Source organism: Hemiscyllium ocellatum, chromosome 7 (assembly GCF_020745735.1).
Source record: "Hemiscyllium ocellatum isolate sHemOce1 chromosome 7, sHemOce1.pat.X.cur, whole genome shotgun sequence".
NCBI lineage: Eukaryota > Metazoa > Chordata > Chondrichthyes > Orectolobiformes > Hemiscylliidae > Hemiscyllium > Hemiscyllium ocellatum.
In genome coordinates this window covers 40,845,015-40,859,807 of record NC_083407.1, presented here as the reverse complement: position 1 = coordinate 40,859,807, position 14,793 = coordinate 40,845,015, and the positions used below count along the sequence as shown (strand labels likewise).

Below are 14,793 nucleotides of genomic sequence, written 5' to 3'. Positions count from 1 at the left end.
CTTTAAACTACATGCAAACCATGCTGAAAATAACTAGCAAAATTCTCCCTTACAATCTGTAAATGCTATCCTTAACGATCTGCTGCCATTTGACTATCTTCCCAAAACCATTTTGTTATTGATTTAACATTTAACAGGGTGACATGGTGGCTCAGTGGTTAGCACTGCTAACTTACAGTAGCAGGGACCTGGGTTCAATTCCCACCTCAGGCATCTGTCTATGTGGAGTTTGCACATTCTCTCTGTGTCTATGTGGGTTTCCTCCTGCAATCCAAAGATGTGCAGGTTAAGTGAATTGGCCATGCTAAATGGCTCATAGTATAAGTTATTAGTCAGGCATAAATATATGGTAGTGGAATGGGTTTGGGTGGGTTACTCTTCAGAGGGTCGGTGTGGACTCGTAGAGTTATACAGCATGACTTGTTGAGCTGAAGGGCCTGTTTCCACACTGTAGCAATTCTAAATTCTAAAAAACATTCCAGACAAACAGCTCTAGCCACAACGTAAAGGATTTTAATGTAATAAAACAACAGTGTGTCTTCAACATGGAATATTTTGCTCACTACAAACCATTAGTACTGACATTAAACATGTGAGCAAGAGAAATAAATAAGGGACATATATACCATACCATTGTGCCTTGACTTTCACTTCTTGCAATTACCCGTTGTAACCGGGCCACTGCCAATTTCTCTCTACAAAGAAAACAAACATGAAGAGATGGTCAGAATACTTTGGTGCTGCAGGTGCTCTTTGCAACTTTCCCATTTGTTGCAGTAACACAGCAATTCCCCAGTTAGATCTACAGCACACAGACTTCAATGACTAACTCATAAATGTAGTAGCTTTCCATCAAGTTCCAGTGGATTGAGCTATGGTATTCAAAGGAGTTATTTGTCACAGTTTTAGGTATGACTTAAACCAAAACACAATTGTGGAAAACTAATGATACATTAAATCATGTTGCGATCTGAAAAAAAACTCAATGTAGTTTCATGAAACCATTCTACAATCAAAATGAGACCAATTTAATATTTCAATTTAACCAGATTTACTGGTCCTGGTTCAATGGCAAAAAAGCTGGCACAATTTGATTGTAAAAAGCACTGGAAAATAATACAATCATTCAATATAGCCTTTCAATAGAACAAATGGCACATTGCAAGTAATTACTCTACTCTCATCTCCAGGACTGGTCAAGATTTAGATTAGACTAATGACATTAGCACCTATGCTCTGAAAAAAATTCTTCATATTGGACTTACTACTAACCTATAACCTCAGCTCTTCAGCCAGTTCATAAACACACCGAATTTTTAAATTCATTCTGTGCTATCATATTTGATTGTATGTCAACAAGTTTTCTTCCCCTGCAAAAAGTTGGCAATCTCTAATAATCACTGAAATATTTTCTTTCCATACTTTTCCTATTATACCTACATGTCATGCTTAAAATGTATATTTACCAGTGACATTGCTGTAATCGTTGTGTTAACAGAATGTTTCACAGTACCAAATAAACTAAAGAAATGCAGATACTGAAAATCAGAAACAAAATCAGAAATTGCAGGAAAAACCCAGCAGGTCTGGCAGCATCTGTGGACAGAAAACAGAGTTAACGTTTCAGGTCCAGTGACCCTTCTTCAGAACAGTTCAATTCTTCCTGCAATTTCTGTTTTTGTTTCATCATAGTAACACTTGCCTTCATTCTCCAAAAATTAGTGCTTTAAATTTACATGTTGTTTCTTCCAGCCCAGCACTATTATTTTTAACCGAGACCCCAAGGAAAGATATACTATTACTGTTCATTTACATTTGTCAGCTTCCTTTTCCTTTTGTGTCTCCATCTACCTGCGGCAATCACCAAGAGTCCCTCATCTTGCTGCCAAACCATAAGTCATGCCTTTTCCCAACATCTTCCTCACCTCTGCCACATTCATGACAGCAAATTTGCAAATTAATAGTTTAAAGAATGTAATGATCCAGGGTATGTAAGGCCTACGCATCAGCTTCAGCACTTGCGCAATGTTCATCTCAGCAAATACACTGTCAACTATACTAAGTACTTTAACCATTTAACACTGGATTCACAGATCAACATAGAGAAATCATTATTTCAGTTTTTTGGTCAAGAGAATAGTGTAGATAAAAAATACATTTTTCCTAGAAGTCCCCACTCCCCGTTATAATGATGCTAGATCTAACATCCAGAACTTTTCCACATCTCAGGCACCTTCCCAATAGTTACAGACATGACCCAACACACTCACACACTCTAAACCACTTTCCAAAATGCCACTTACTCCAAGATCTCAGGATTTCTCTAACAATGATCCAATTTTGGCCTGCACAGCCACACAGTCCTCCATCCTAATCTGCTCAACTGCAAGACTCTTGACATTATTTCCATATCTGCACTTCTGTTTACATCACAGTCATCCCACAACCACTCACAATTTGATCAGCCTAGAGCCTAATTTTATTTACACGCTTATTACTATGTCCATTACTTCTGGATCCATATATCCCTTTCGTACTACTTTCAGAACAAGAAACTTTGCACAAATATTCACACTGTAAGACTTCTGCTTCCTGACAATCAGATTCTAGGACTATTAGTGTTTCAGACTTAGACGTAAAGGCTGAATTGGCTGGGGCTGTTTTCCCTGGAGCGTTAGAGGCTGAGTGGTGACCTTATAGAGGTTTACAAAATCATGAAGGGCATGGATAGAGTAAATAGTCAAGATGAAAGTAAAAATGGCAGATGCTGGAGATTAGAGTCATGAGTATGGTGCTGGAAAAGCACAGCAGGTCAAGCAGCATCCAAGGAGCAGGAGAATCGACAATTCACATAAAAGCCCTTCAGCTTTCCTGATGAAGGGTTTTTGCCTGAAACGTTGATTCTCCTGCTAAACAGACAAAATATTTTCCCTGGGGTGGAGGAGTTCATAACTAGAGGGCACAGGTTTAGGGTGAGAGGGGAAATATTTAAACGGGACCTTAGGGGCAACATTTTCATGCAGAGGGCAGTGTGTGCATGGAATGAGCTGCCAGAGGAAGTGGTGGAGGTTGGTACAATTACAACATTTAAAAAGGCATCTGAATGGGTATATGAATAGGAAGGATTTCGAGGGACATGGCCAAGTGCTGTCAAATGGGACTAGTTTAATTTAGGAGATCTGGTCAGCATGAACAAGTTGTACCAAAGGGTTTTCTTGCTGTATGTCTCCATAACTAATTTGATTTTAAAAACTGTATGTCTCCATGAACTAATTTGATTTTAAAAAATCTTCACAATGAACTAATTTTGTTAATATCTGCAATTGCATAAACAGTAATTAAACTATTACAATTTTTAAAAATAAAACTTTTTCTGGCAAATAAAACTAAAGAATAAATTGAACCACAAAGGTGGTTGGAATACTGATGTAATAGATTTTTTTCTTATGGCTATTGATGACAATGTCACTGTGTAACAATTGTGCTGCGATAGAATTAATAATTAATTCCTGAAACTTGCCATTAATTAACATGATGAAGGTTCATGATGTATTTATTCTATTTGAAAGTTTGAAGTCAATAGTAGACAGAATCATTTGCTATAAGTTTGATCAATATTTTGTATTAAGACCACCACAGATGCAGATTCATTTTGGAGTTTGGAGAGTGGTAAAGGATCATTTATAAATCTGTTCACATGTTTTTAAATGAGGATTTTGAAAGCAAAACCTTGGATGTGTAGAGTTCAGACCTTTAGAAAACAAAAGCAGAGGAGAGAAAAATTGAGTTGGTTATCGAACAAGGCATCCTATAACACTAGCTTTTGGCTAGTGTGGCTTCCAATTAAACCTGTTGGACTATAACCTGGTGTTGTGAGATTTTTAACTTTGTATACCCCAGTCCAACACCGGCATCTCCAAATTTTAACACAGCAAGACAGGGATATGGAAAGACAATAGGCTTTAAGGTGTCAGTGAGGAAAGCATCCTACAAGTTTGCTGAATGCATGAGTTTCAGAAACATAAAGCAACGAATGACCCGTGTTTGCATTTTAATAAGGTGTTATGAAGAGTCGTTATCTCATGATGATAATGTCAATTAAAAGGTTTGCCAGAACGAAACCAAGTACAGCCATGTTCAATGAATATGGAATTTTATAGTTGAAACAAGGTGAGCCCCAGTTGAAGTTTAAGTACCTATAAGCTTGTTATTAGGGTGGAAATTAATGTTACCATTTCAAATATTTCATGTGTAGTGAAAAATGTGTTTCCCTTGAGTGTGTAATAAATAGTGATATTCTTTCATTAATAAAGAACATTGGCAGCCTTTTGTGCCAGAGGATCACAGCAATCAAATTGCCAAAACAACAACTTATGGTCTCAAGCTGGATTTTACAATGGAATCTAAATTGTTTGGTGTTCCCATCTGTCGGGATCATCATAACATGGATGATGAGTTAAATTCCATATTATGAATTAAATGGAATGCCCACAAGTAAGAAGAGGTTTGCATTGCAATTTGAGACACATTCAGTAGAAGCTGGTAGAGGCAGTGAGAGTCTCAGGTGCCGCCTGCATCACCTATCTTAGATAGTTAAAAATCACACAACACCAGGTTATAGTCCAACAGGTTTAATTGGAAGCACACAAGCTTTCAGAGTGACACTCCTTCATCAGGTGATTGTCTGTGACAGTCTAACACCGACATCTCCAAATCATAACTATTTTAGATAGGATAGCTGTACTGTTCCACTCAGGCACTTAACACAGAATTGGATGTCTCTTTGGGCAACAGCACTGAGGAGATGCTGAGTGCTACTGGTACGACACCCACCAAAGGCCTGATAACCATGCCGAATCCTAGGACAGAGGTATCTGAGCGTGAGGTCATGAAGGTGGTCATGAAGGTCATGTAATAAATGCAGGGGTGTGGATCACAACGGGTCATACATTCTGATACCAAATCCCTCAGTCAGGCACTCCATGCCTTAAGCAAGGGATCTTCCTCTGGAGGCCTCAACAGCCATCCCTACAAGGGTATGCTTTCATGATCCCCGCTTGATGATTCCCACCCCAGTCACTGGGTTTATATCAACAGGACCAAGAGGAGGCCTTTCGAGGGCACTGATTACCCACTCAAGAGCCTCAACTGATGACAGGAAAGACAGCTGTCTATAAGCCTTCCTGCCACAGACGTTTATTTAAAAAAAGTTCACAGGATGTGGGCATTGCCAGCTATGACGATTTAGTGATTGTCCTTAATTGCCATGGAGACAGTGTACTGCAGTTTCATACACTGCTGCAGTACAATCACTGGGGTGAAAGTGGGAAGTTGGCCATTACCAACTATTTGATTAAAAGCCCCCTCCAGACAAAGGAAGACACAAGATTCTGTCTTATAGTTTCCATTTTCCTTTATAAGTTGAGAGGAAAGAAATTTGCATTCAAAAAGGATAGATGTCAGCATTAGAGATTGGAACATTTTCCAAGTTTCCATGGCATTATTGATCATATTCAAATTTGAATACATTATAATTACAAGATAGGAAATTATATTTTAACTCAACAAATTGAACAAATTCTCAAAATGACTGTCATCAAGAACTGAGTTAATAATGCCTGTGTGATCTAACCTGGATGGATAATAAAAATGTCAGTCGGGTTTCATGTTTTCACCCACTGTTGATTAATTTCAGCAGGGAGTAGGAACCAATACTGGAAGAAATGGCCGACTGATGTTAAAATATTAAGTGATTCTGACAGCAAGGATAAAGTTAATGTAGCTTATTTACTTTTATGTCAAGGTGCTAAAAATTTATTACAATAATATTTTCCATAAAGCATGACTTCTACCTATCTAGTATGAAGAAGCATGCTGTTTGTTTCAGTGCTGTTATGTCAGTAAAACAATTTTATTGAAAGGTAAATGAATTGGCACTCCTCAGGAGCATATTGCCCTTTCAGCTCCAACAGTGATGATTGCAAAGTATATTTTCCAGCTTTACATGAGCTGATTTAAATTTGCCTGTTATCATTTGGAGTGAAGCAGCCTTCTCGATTCATTGTTTAAAACCCCACTATTTTCAGTCAAGATTAAAACCCAGCTCAAAAAAAGCTCCCAAGATCCAAGCTTAGACCAGCACGTGTATAATCTATAACTGTGAACTTCCCATTGGCAACATCAAGTGTCCATCCATATAATCTTTCAAAGTGTTACTTACAAATTTAACTGTTACTAAGTACCATAGGAGGCACAATTTTATGTTGATGACATGCCAAAGAACTGGAAAAAGTTAATTCAAACTCCCTTCACTGCATAGGAAAGGCTGATGGAGATGGGGGAAATGATGCTGATCGCTAATCAGTTTGAAAAAGGACAGGATCCAGAGGTAGTGGAGGTTAAGTATTGAAAGTCACTGTGGTGTCTATTGCATTTCTTTATGAAAAATTTCAATCATTTTCTTGTGAAGCAGAAATGAAGAAATACTCTAACTAACATTGCTATGGATGGGATCTCCATATTTTAGTTTATTTTAATATTGTCAAGCATCAAAATGATAAGGTAGTGATTCAAATAATAATTAAAAGTTTGATCAAATTGTAACAAATCCCACTATTATCATAATTTTGGCAAGTTGTGTAGTAAGTTATTGACATACAAAAGTGTCCATTAAGTCTACAATACTGAACTGGCTATTCAGCTTATGTTTCACATGAGCCTTCTCCCACAATCCACATCTCAGAGTCAATATACCTTTCTATTCCTTTCTCCCTCACATGTTTATCCAGATTCCTCTTAAATGTGTGTATTCTGTGTCAACCAATCATTCCAGTAGTACATTCCACATTCTTACTACTCTTGAAATCTCTAGTACATGGATCAGTGATTGATATTTAGCTTTTTGGTTATGTTCTCCCCTACAAGTAGTCCTACTTTATTGTACTCCTGTACTAGAGGTTCTCTAAGGTTACCTATCTCTCAGCTTTCTCTTTTCTAAAAGAAAGGAAATCCAGGTTATTCCTCCCTCACACAGAAACACAAACAGTTCGAGAAACTCAGCAGGTCTCACAGCATATGTGGAGAAAAACCAGAGTTAAATGTTTCAGGTCTGGTGACCCTTTATTTTGTTCTTATTTCACTTCAATCATGTTTATAGTGTGATTTTGGTTCAAGCAGTGGATCTTACAAAGGAGAATCATATCGGACTCTGAATATTAACTTTTCCACCAATGCAGCCTTACCTACTGAACTTCTGAAGTACACTTTTATTTCAGATCTCCAGCATCTGCCTTGCTTTAGCTTTTATTCAAATATTTTACCTGATGTGGCAGTGCTTTTGCTTTTGCTCAATACCATGATATTGAAGAAGCGAACCTTCATTACAGCTCACTACTGCATACAAACACTACATTCACCAGTACTTCAGCATTCACCAGTTAAACATAGCAGCAAACCATCTGAAGCAAATCATGTTTCAAGTGATGAGAGTGAAGGTGGACTATGAAATCTTCACACCCTTAGGTCAGGATGCCATAGTTCTGGATTAGTGGTGCTGGAAGAGCACAGCAGTTCAGGCAGCATTCAAAGTGCAGCAAAATCGACGTTTCGGGCAAAAGCCCTTCATCAGGAATAAATGCCATAATGTTGTCATCATAACATTTTTTCCAAGCTATACTAACATACTGACCATGAGGTGTAACAGAACACTCTCACTTCTGGTCTTTCAAGACAAAGGTGGCCATGTTCACCATTGGGAAGATTCGTTAGACACTAGTGTCTATGTAGGTGACTTCTAAAGGCTGCCTGCACCCAGAAGGTTCTGTTGCAAAACAGACAGGATATCACAGCTGATTCAGTTTTGGTTGAGTTTCTGATTCAGGATCTCAACTCCTCGTATTTTCTCTCTGCTTCGTGATTGCTTTTGAAGAAGGTGCGACATTTTTCATTTGTTTGCATGAGATGCAGTCCATGAGTGAGTTTCTCCCAGGAAAAGAGGTTTGATATTGGAATTCGAAAGTGCAGTCTTCACAGTGCACTTATTGTGCTTCATTTGACCACAATGGGAGCACAACCCAGATTCACTTCCATCATGGAAACTTTTCTTTGGAATAACAGTGTCAGGCATCCTGGCTGCATGACCAGCCCAATTCAGTTTCGACTCTGATTTGTGGCGTAAATGCTTGGGATGCCAGCTCGAGTGAATAATTGTCTGGTATTTTGTCCTACCATCTGATCTTCAGAAGGCAACTCAAGTGAAAATAGTTGTGCTTCTCAACATGATCTAAAATGAGTTCAGGTTTTGCATATGGATAGCACAGCATGGAGGATTATTGCTGTATAGACTCTCTGCTTGGTAGGCAGATTTAACTCTCTTTTTCTTTGCCTCCAGACAGATGTCTCCACGTCCACTCTATCCAGGCCTCACAGTATTCTCTAAGTTTAATGAGAACCCCACCCCACCTCACTCATCCTTCTAAACTCTAAGTACAGATCAAAGTCCTCAACTGCTCCTCCTATGACAAGCCCTACCTCTCTGGATCATTTTTGTTCACCTCCTCTGGACCCTCTCCAAAGCCAGCACATCCTTCTTTAGAATACAGGGCCCAACATTCCTCACACTGTTCCAAATGCAGTTGTTAACTCATTGACACCAAGGATCAGTAATGAACAAGTTAAATGGGGCATGTGGCAGATTTCAGAGTATCATAGAATCTACTTCAGTTTTGTGGTTTGCATTGACTGAAATATGTCAGTTTGGTGATTTAACTAAGGGCCTCGTATCTCTGGAGTTTGCATTGGACTGTGCTTTACATGTTTTATGAGGCACCATGCTTGGATTATAATGATTTATCATTGAGGTAAGCCATGCAGGGACAATGATTCTCCTTCCAGTAGCTTCAGAATTACCTCACTGATGTCATTGACCCAGATGCACCATATAAAACATTCTACCTGGGTACATCACAGCTTGGTACAGCAACTGCTCTGCGCAGGACTGTAAAATACTACAGAGACTTGTGAACACAGCCAAGGCCATCTCACAAGCCAAGCTTCCATCCATGGACTCCATCAACACTTTTCAGTGATGATGTTGGCTGCCTTTCTGAAGCAAAGACCCCTCCCACCCTGGTTATACTCTTCCAATTTCTTCTGTCAATTTCTTCTGGGAAATGTTAACAAGCTTCATTTAATATTTATTTACACTGAAAATATTCATGTTAAATCATATAACCACAAGATGGAGGAGCAGAAACAGACCATTCCACCAATCAGTCTGCTTGATCATCAATTGAGATCATGGTTCATCTAATAAACTCCAACACAACTTTTCTTCCTTTCCCCCTTAAACCTTGATTTCCTTTCTGATGAAAGATTTGTTTATTCCAGCTTTGAATATACTTGGTAAGCCAGACTTAGCAGCCTTTTGCAGTAAAGAATTCCACAGATTTATGACCTTCAGAGAAGAAATTACACACCTGCTTCTTAAATGTATGAACCTTTATTCTGAGATAAGGTATTTTGGTCCTAGACTCTCCTACAAGGGGACACAACTTATGTACATGCAGTCAAGTCTGCTCAGAATATTATATATTTCAAGGTCAACTCTCATTTTTCTAAACCTTGTTGAGTATTGTTCTAACCTACTGAACTTCTCAGATAGTCCCAGCATACATGATATCAGCGAGTGAACCTTCCATGTGTTATGGACCAGACCAAAAGCACTGCAAATGTCATAAAAAGGACAGCCCACACCCTAAATTTTATCGTAATTAAGAAGCAAAAATGTAAGATGCTACATTCCAGATGTAATTCGATAGGTCACACTAGCCGGCTTTAAGCAAAATATATTTTATTGTTAGCCTACAGTTAAAAATACGAACAGAAGAAAAAGGAATTGTAAAAAGTTGTAATAAGAAAACTTAACAAAGCAATTGATTATTTAACTACTAAACAGAAATTGTTCCAATATAGTAACATCCCACAAACACACCTTGGCAAAGGCAAATTCTGTAAAAAAAAATTGTCTTAAATGAGATTTTGCCATTGAGAGCGAACCCAAGCCTTTAGTTGTAACAGACAGAAAGATGTAGCAGCTTTACCAACCAGCTTTAAAAACCTCAGTAACTACTGAAAGCTAAACTAAAACCTGGTTCTGTGGGAGCCTGACTCCACCCATTCATGCTGCTTCTATTGTTCCAACTTCTTTAAAGAAAAAACCCAAGGCCTCAAAAGCTGTTTGCTCTTAAAGCCATAGTATTATCATATTAGGACTGTCTCTAATGGTAGTGTATCTTTCCTTCAATACAGGGCCCAAAACCGTTCAAAGTATTCCAGCTGTGGTCTGACTGGTACTAGGTATAGATTTAACAAGACTTTTTTTTTTAAATATTGCTTTCCATTTAAAATAAAGATCAATATTCCATTTGCCTTCCCCATTACCTGCTGAACTTGTATTTGATTTTTGCGGAAGCACTTCTAAACTCCTTTACACTGCATCATTTTACAGTTTTTCTCCACTTAAATAACATTCAGTTCCTCTATTCATCCAGTCAAAGTACGTAAACTCACATTTTCCCACATTATATTTAAGCTGTCACTTGTCTAACCAGTCTACATCCCTCTGCACACTCAGTCACCACACCTATTTTTCTGTCATATGCAAACTTGTCGATAGAACATTCACTGTCCTTATTCTGGACATTGGCATATTGTGTAAACGATTAAACGTGAGCATTGATCCCTGCAACACTCTACTAGTTACAGGTTGCCATTCTGAAAATGCTCCCTTCCTCCTCACTTATCTCAACTCTGCTTTCTATTCTGGACATGATCCCCTTATGGCCTTTTACTTCTGTGTGCATGAGGGCACAAGTGCTTTAACAATGACTGTATGTATGAGAAATGTATTGACTCCATGAAAGACTCAGATATTAAAATCAAATTATGGGAGTTGAATATTGATAATCCATGTTTACCATTGTTGTAACAGCCCTAATACCTGTTTGAGACCATTGGAAAGAAAGAAAGATCAAGCAGTAGTTCAAACTCACACAAAGAGCATGCATTAAATCTGTTATTGCTACACCCATTTTCAAACCCAAAGAAACAGAAGCAAAACATAGAACATTACAGTGCAGTACAGGCCCTTCAACCCTCGATGTTGCGCCGACCTGTCGTACCAATCTGAAGCCCATCTAACCTACACTATTCCATGTACGTCCATATGCTTGTCCAATGACGACTTAAATGTACTTTAAGTTGGCGAATCTACTACCATTGCAGGCAAAGCATTCCATACCCTTACTACTCTCCGAGTAAAGAAATAACATATCTAACAACAGCATTTCTTCGATAGATCTTTATTAGAAATTGATAAACCTCGACACAAGTTTAATCCATTTGGGCCAGCCACTATGTTATTCTCCTCATCGCTGTCAGGTTCATTGGGGGTTGTGTGATTTTCCTGTTCTCCACAGTGGATATGATTTCCAAGAGATTTAAAAAGAGCACTTTTGTAATGCTTCCTTCCAAAACAGGTAGACATGCATCAGGGCCAGGATCCTCTAATACTTTAAGGCTGAGATCCTGGCTGTCAGGAATAAGGACACAGGCAGAGAGAGGTGTACCTTCCATTACAAAAACGAAATGCTCGAACAGCGAGCAGGAAGGGCTCCCAGTAGCTCTAGCGGTGCCGGGAGGCACTGGTGGCAGCGAGGCTTTGTTGCAAATTTCAATGAGTACAAGCAGTTCCATTTACAATCACTTCATCTCTCATCCTTAAATAATGTACTTGTGAAAGGGTCACCAAGAACCATGAAAAGACTTAATCATAATTACACTTTAAACCAGGTGCAAACAGCAGAGGCAAAAAAAATCATTCTGCTGGTGCTGATAACTAGTTAGCAGTACAAGTCTGATGTAGGCAGCTGTCTTCCATAAACACAGGCAATCTAAGTGGTGGGGTCTGTGCTGCAGATCATAAGCCAGCTCTCTGTTTTAAAGAGTTCCATTTTGATGCTAATTGGCTCATTGTTCATTCCACCATTTTCTCAGTGCTGGCTGCTCCAAGTGGCTTTCACCCACAGCTGGTTGTTCCTGGATCACTTGACATGTCTCTGATACTGGCAATTAATGACATGTCTGGTTTGTCAGTGATGCTAAACACCTGAATGTTTGGTTTTGCTGATTATGATAGAAACAACAGTTTGCTGTTGTTTCTAAGTATTAGCATTTTTTAGAAACGTTAGCAAGTGACTCACCTGTTCAATATTTCACCTTAAAAACCCCAGCAATTTATTTCAGCATTTCCCATCTACCCCACCATAAAAGGAGTATACAATCAAACAATGATACTGGTGCATACAAATTCACTAATCTGAGAAATTATTGATGTGAAATTTAATTCACGGTTCCTACTGTTTCATGTTACAACCAGTTGGGGAGAGTCTTTTTAACCACCTTCTCTTAGCAGCAATGATTTCAATTGCTTTGCTTGTGCAGCTTCAAAATGGAACATATTTCACTCAATCAAAATGAAATACCCAAGTACAAGGTTTTCTTGAGGGAAAGAGGGAATTTTACTACTTACTAACCACAAAACATAATACAACAAATGTAATAATACAACACAGGTATCTTTTTCTTTTAAAAAAAAGGGAAAGGTCTATGACAGACCAGAAGAATAAAAGTTTAAAAGGAGGTTTTAAGTTTTCACCCTGGACCATGACTGTTTCAGTGGTGACTTGTGAAATTTGTCAATATATTTTGGTTCTCAATCATTTCTCCAATGGCTTATTAAACTTTCAGATGAGGTAGTGGAGAGGGAAAACAGAGAGAGAGAAAGAACGAGAATCACAGGGATAGACCTGCAGAGATAGAGAGCACTGTACCTGCATGTCCAGGATAAATACATATGTGCAGTGGGAAGAAAGGTTCAAATTAGTCCCTGAGACATGTTGTACCATTCCATTAGATTATGGGTCACCTGAATCCCAAAGTCCCTTCCTCAGCTTGCCCAACAAAAAAATTCAGCCTTGAACATTAATTAAACCAGTATCTGTCAGTCTACGGGGACAGAGAATTCAAGGCTCTCACTATCTTTTGTATCAAATAAAATGCGTTCATGGATTTTACTCCTAATTAGCCTACCGCTAATTTTATGATGCTGTTCCCCCATTCTGGATTGCCCAAAGAAAGTACCCTCTTGCAGCAGAACCTTCTGTACTTGCTGATGGCAAACTTGGAACAGGAAGATTCATTTAAGTTGGCAGAGTAGTGTTATATTTCAATCTCAGTACCTTCTCTCCACCAGAACCAAATTGTGGGCAACTTCTATGGTCGATCTTCCCACCGCATTGCCAACTGAGTCTTAAGTGGCTAATTAAGAACTTAAGGGCCTCATTCAGCTGCTGCTGGAATTAACCCATCCACAAGTGGAACACTTGCCATGCAGTGTATACAATAAGTCAAAAGGTGCAAGCCATTTATCGCCTCAGTGGAGGGCTTTCTTGAAAGAAAGACATATCAGTGCATGATCGAGAGCGTACACACAAGGAAAAGAGAGCCAGATAAGAGTCAACACATCATCGTTGCTTCTGAAACTTCCTTCCCCCCCTCCCCCCATAGTCCTTACTTGAGGCCCGAGTACCTGGCGATCCTGGGTATCTGGGGCCATCCTTCCAGCAGCAGCCACATCCTCCTTAATGAGACTACTGAGAGAAGGAGTTGTTGGCCTCTATCTGGCTAGCTCTTGCTAAATGAGAATACTGCCCCTTGAATCATGATTCCAAAGGAAGGCCAACAGCTGGCACAATTGCTGCCTGACTACACAACTCAGTTCTTCAGACAAAATCGGTCAGACTTACAATGTACAGTGACTGGAACTTGAACCAAGTGGATCTTTGACAATGAGATCCTTGATTGCAGCTGTTAACCTGGGCCAATCAGGGAGACCTGGCTGGTAGATATAAGCAGGAGATTCAGAAGGTCTCTTCAATCTCGGGACTGGCTTTGAGCTGGCTGGTCAGAGCCCATGTACATTTCGATAAAGAGTGACTTGGTGGTAGGTTAACAGCCTCTATCCAGTTATTTCAAAATGTTAGTTGTTTTTCTCTCTCTAAATATGCTGCCAGGTCTGAGTTCCTCCAGTATATTTTCTTTTTATTTCACATTTCTAGTATCTACACTATTTTATTTTTGTGACATTATTAGTTGTTTTGTGGTTGTGTTCGCCGAGCTGGGAATTTGTGTTGCAGACATTTCGTCTCCTGTCTAGGCGCCATCCTCAGTGCTTGGGAGCCTCCTGTGAAGCGCTTCTGTGATCTTTCCTCCGGCATTTATAGTGATTTGTACCTGCCGCTTCCGGTTGTCAATTCCAGCTGTCCGCTGCAGTGGTCGGTATATTGGGTCCAGGTCGATGTGCTGATTGATTGAATCTGTGGATGAGTGCCATGCCTCTAGGAATTCCCTGGCTGTTCTCTGTTTGGCTTGTCCTATAATAGTAGTGTTGTCCCAGTCGAACTCATGTTGCTTATCATCTGAGTGTGTGGCTACTAAGGATAGCTGGTTGTGTTGTTTCGTGGCTAGTTGGTGTTCATTATTAGGAGTATAGGAAACATACAGAATTTAAACTGTGTGCATTTATATTTCTCAGCTATAATAGCTTGTGTAAAATTGGTTGAAAAGCTTTGATTCATAGATAAATATTCAATTTTACTAAGTACATTTTCACAAAATGTCCCAACTTTTAATTTTACAGAGTCTTTGCATCCCAAAGAGGGCAACTGCATGATG

The 14,793-nt window shown here is 39.1% G+C and overlaps 1 protein-coding gene across 4 annotated transcripts in view; it reads right to left on the bottom strand.

The window, feature by feature from the left end:
* The window catches only part of nckap5l (NCK-associated protein 5-like), an 807,388-nt gene that overhangs the window by 439,493 nt on the left and 353,102 nt on the right, over positions 1-14,793 (bottom strand). For all 4 annotated transcript variants that reach the window (XM_060827141.1, XM_060827140.1, XM_060827143.1 and 1 more), the window contains one exon: positions 632-695. In XM_060827141.1, the coding sequence (XP_060683124.1) occupies positions 632-695 (64 nt within the window). The remainder of the gene's footprint in view (positions 1-631; positions 696-14,793) is intronic.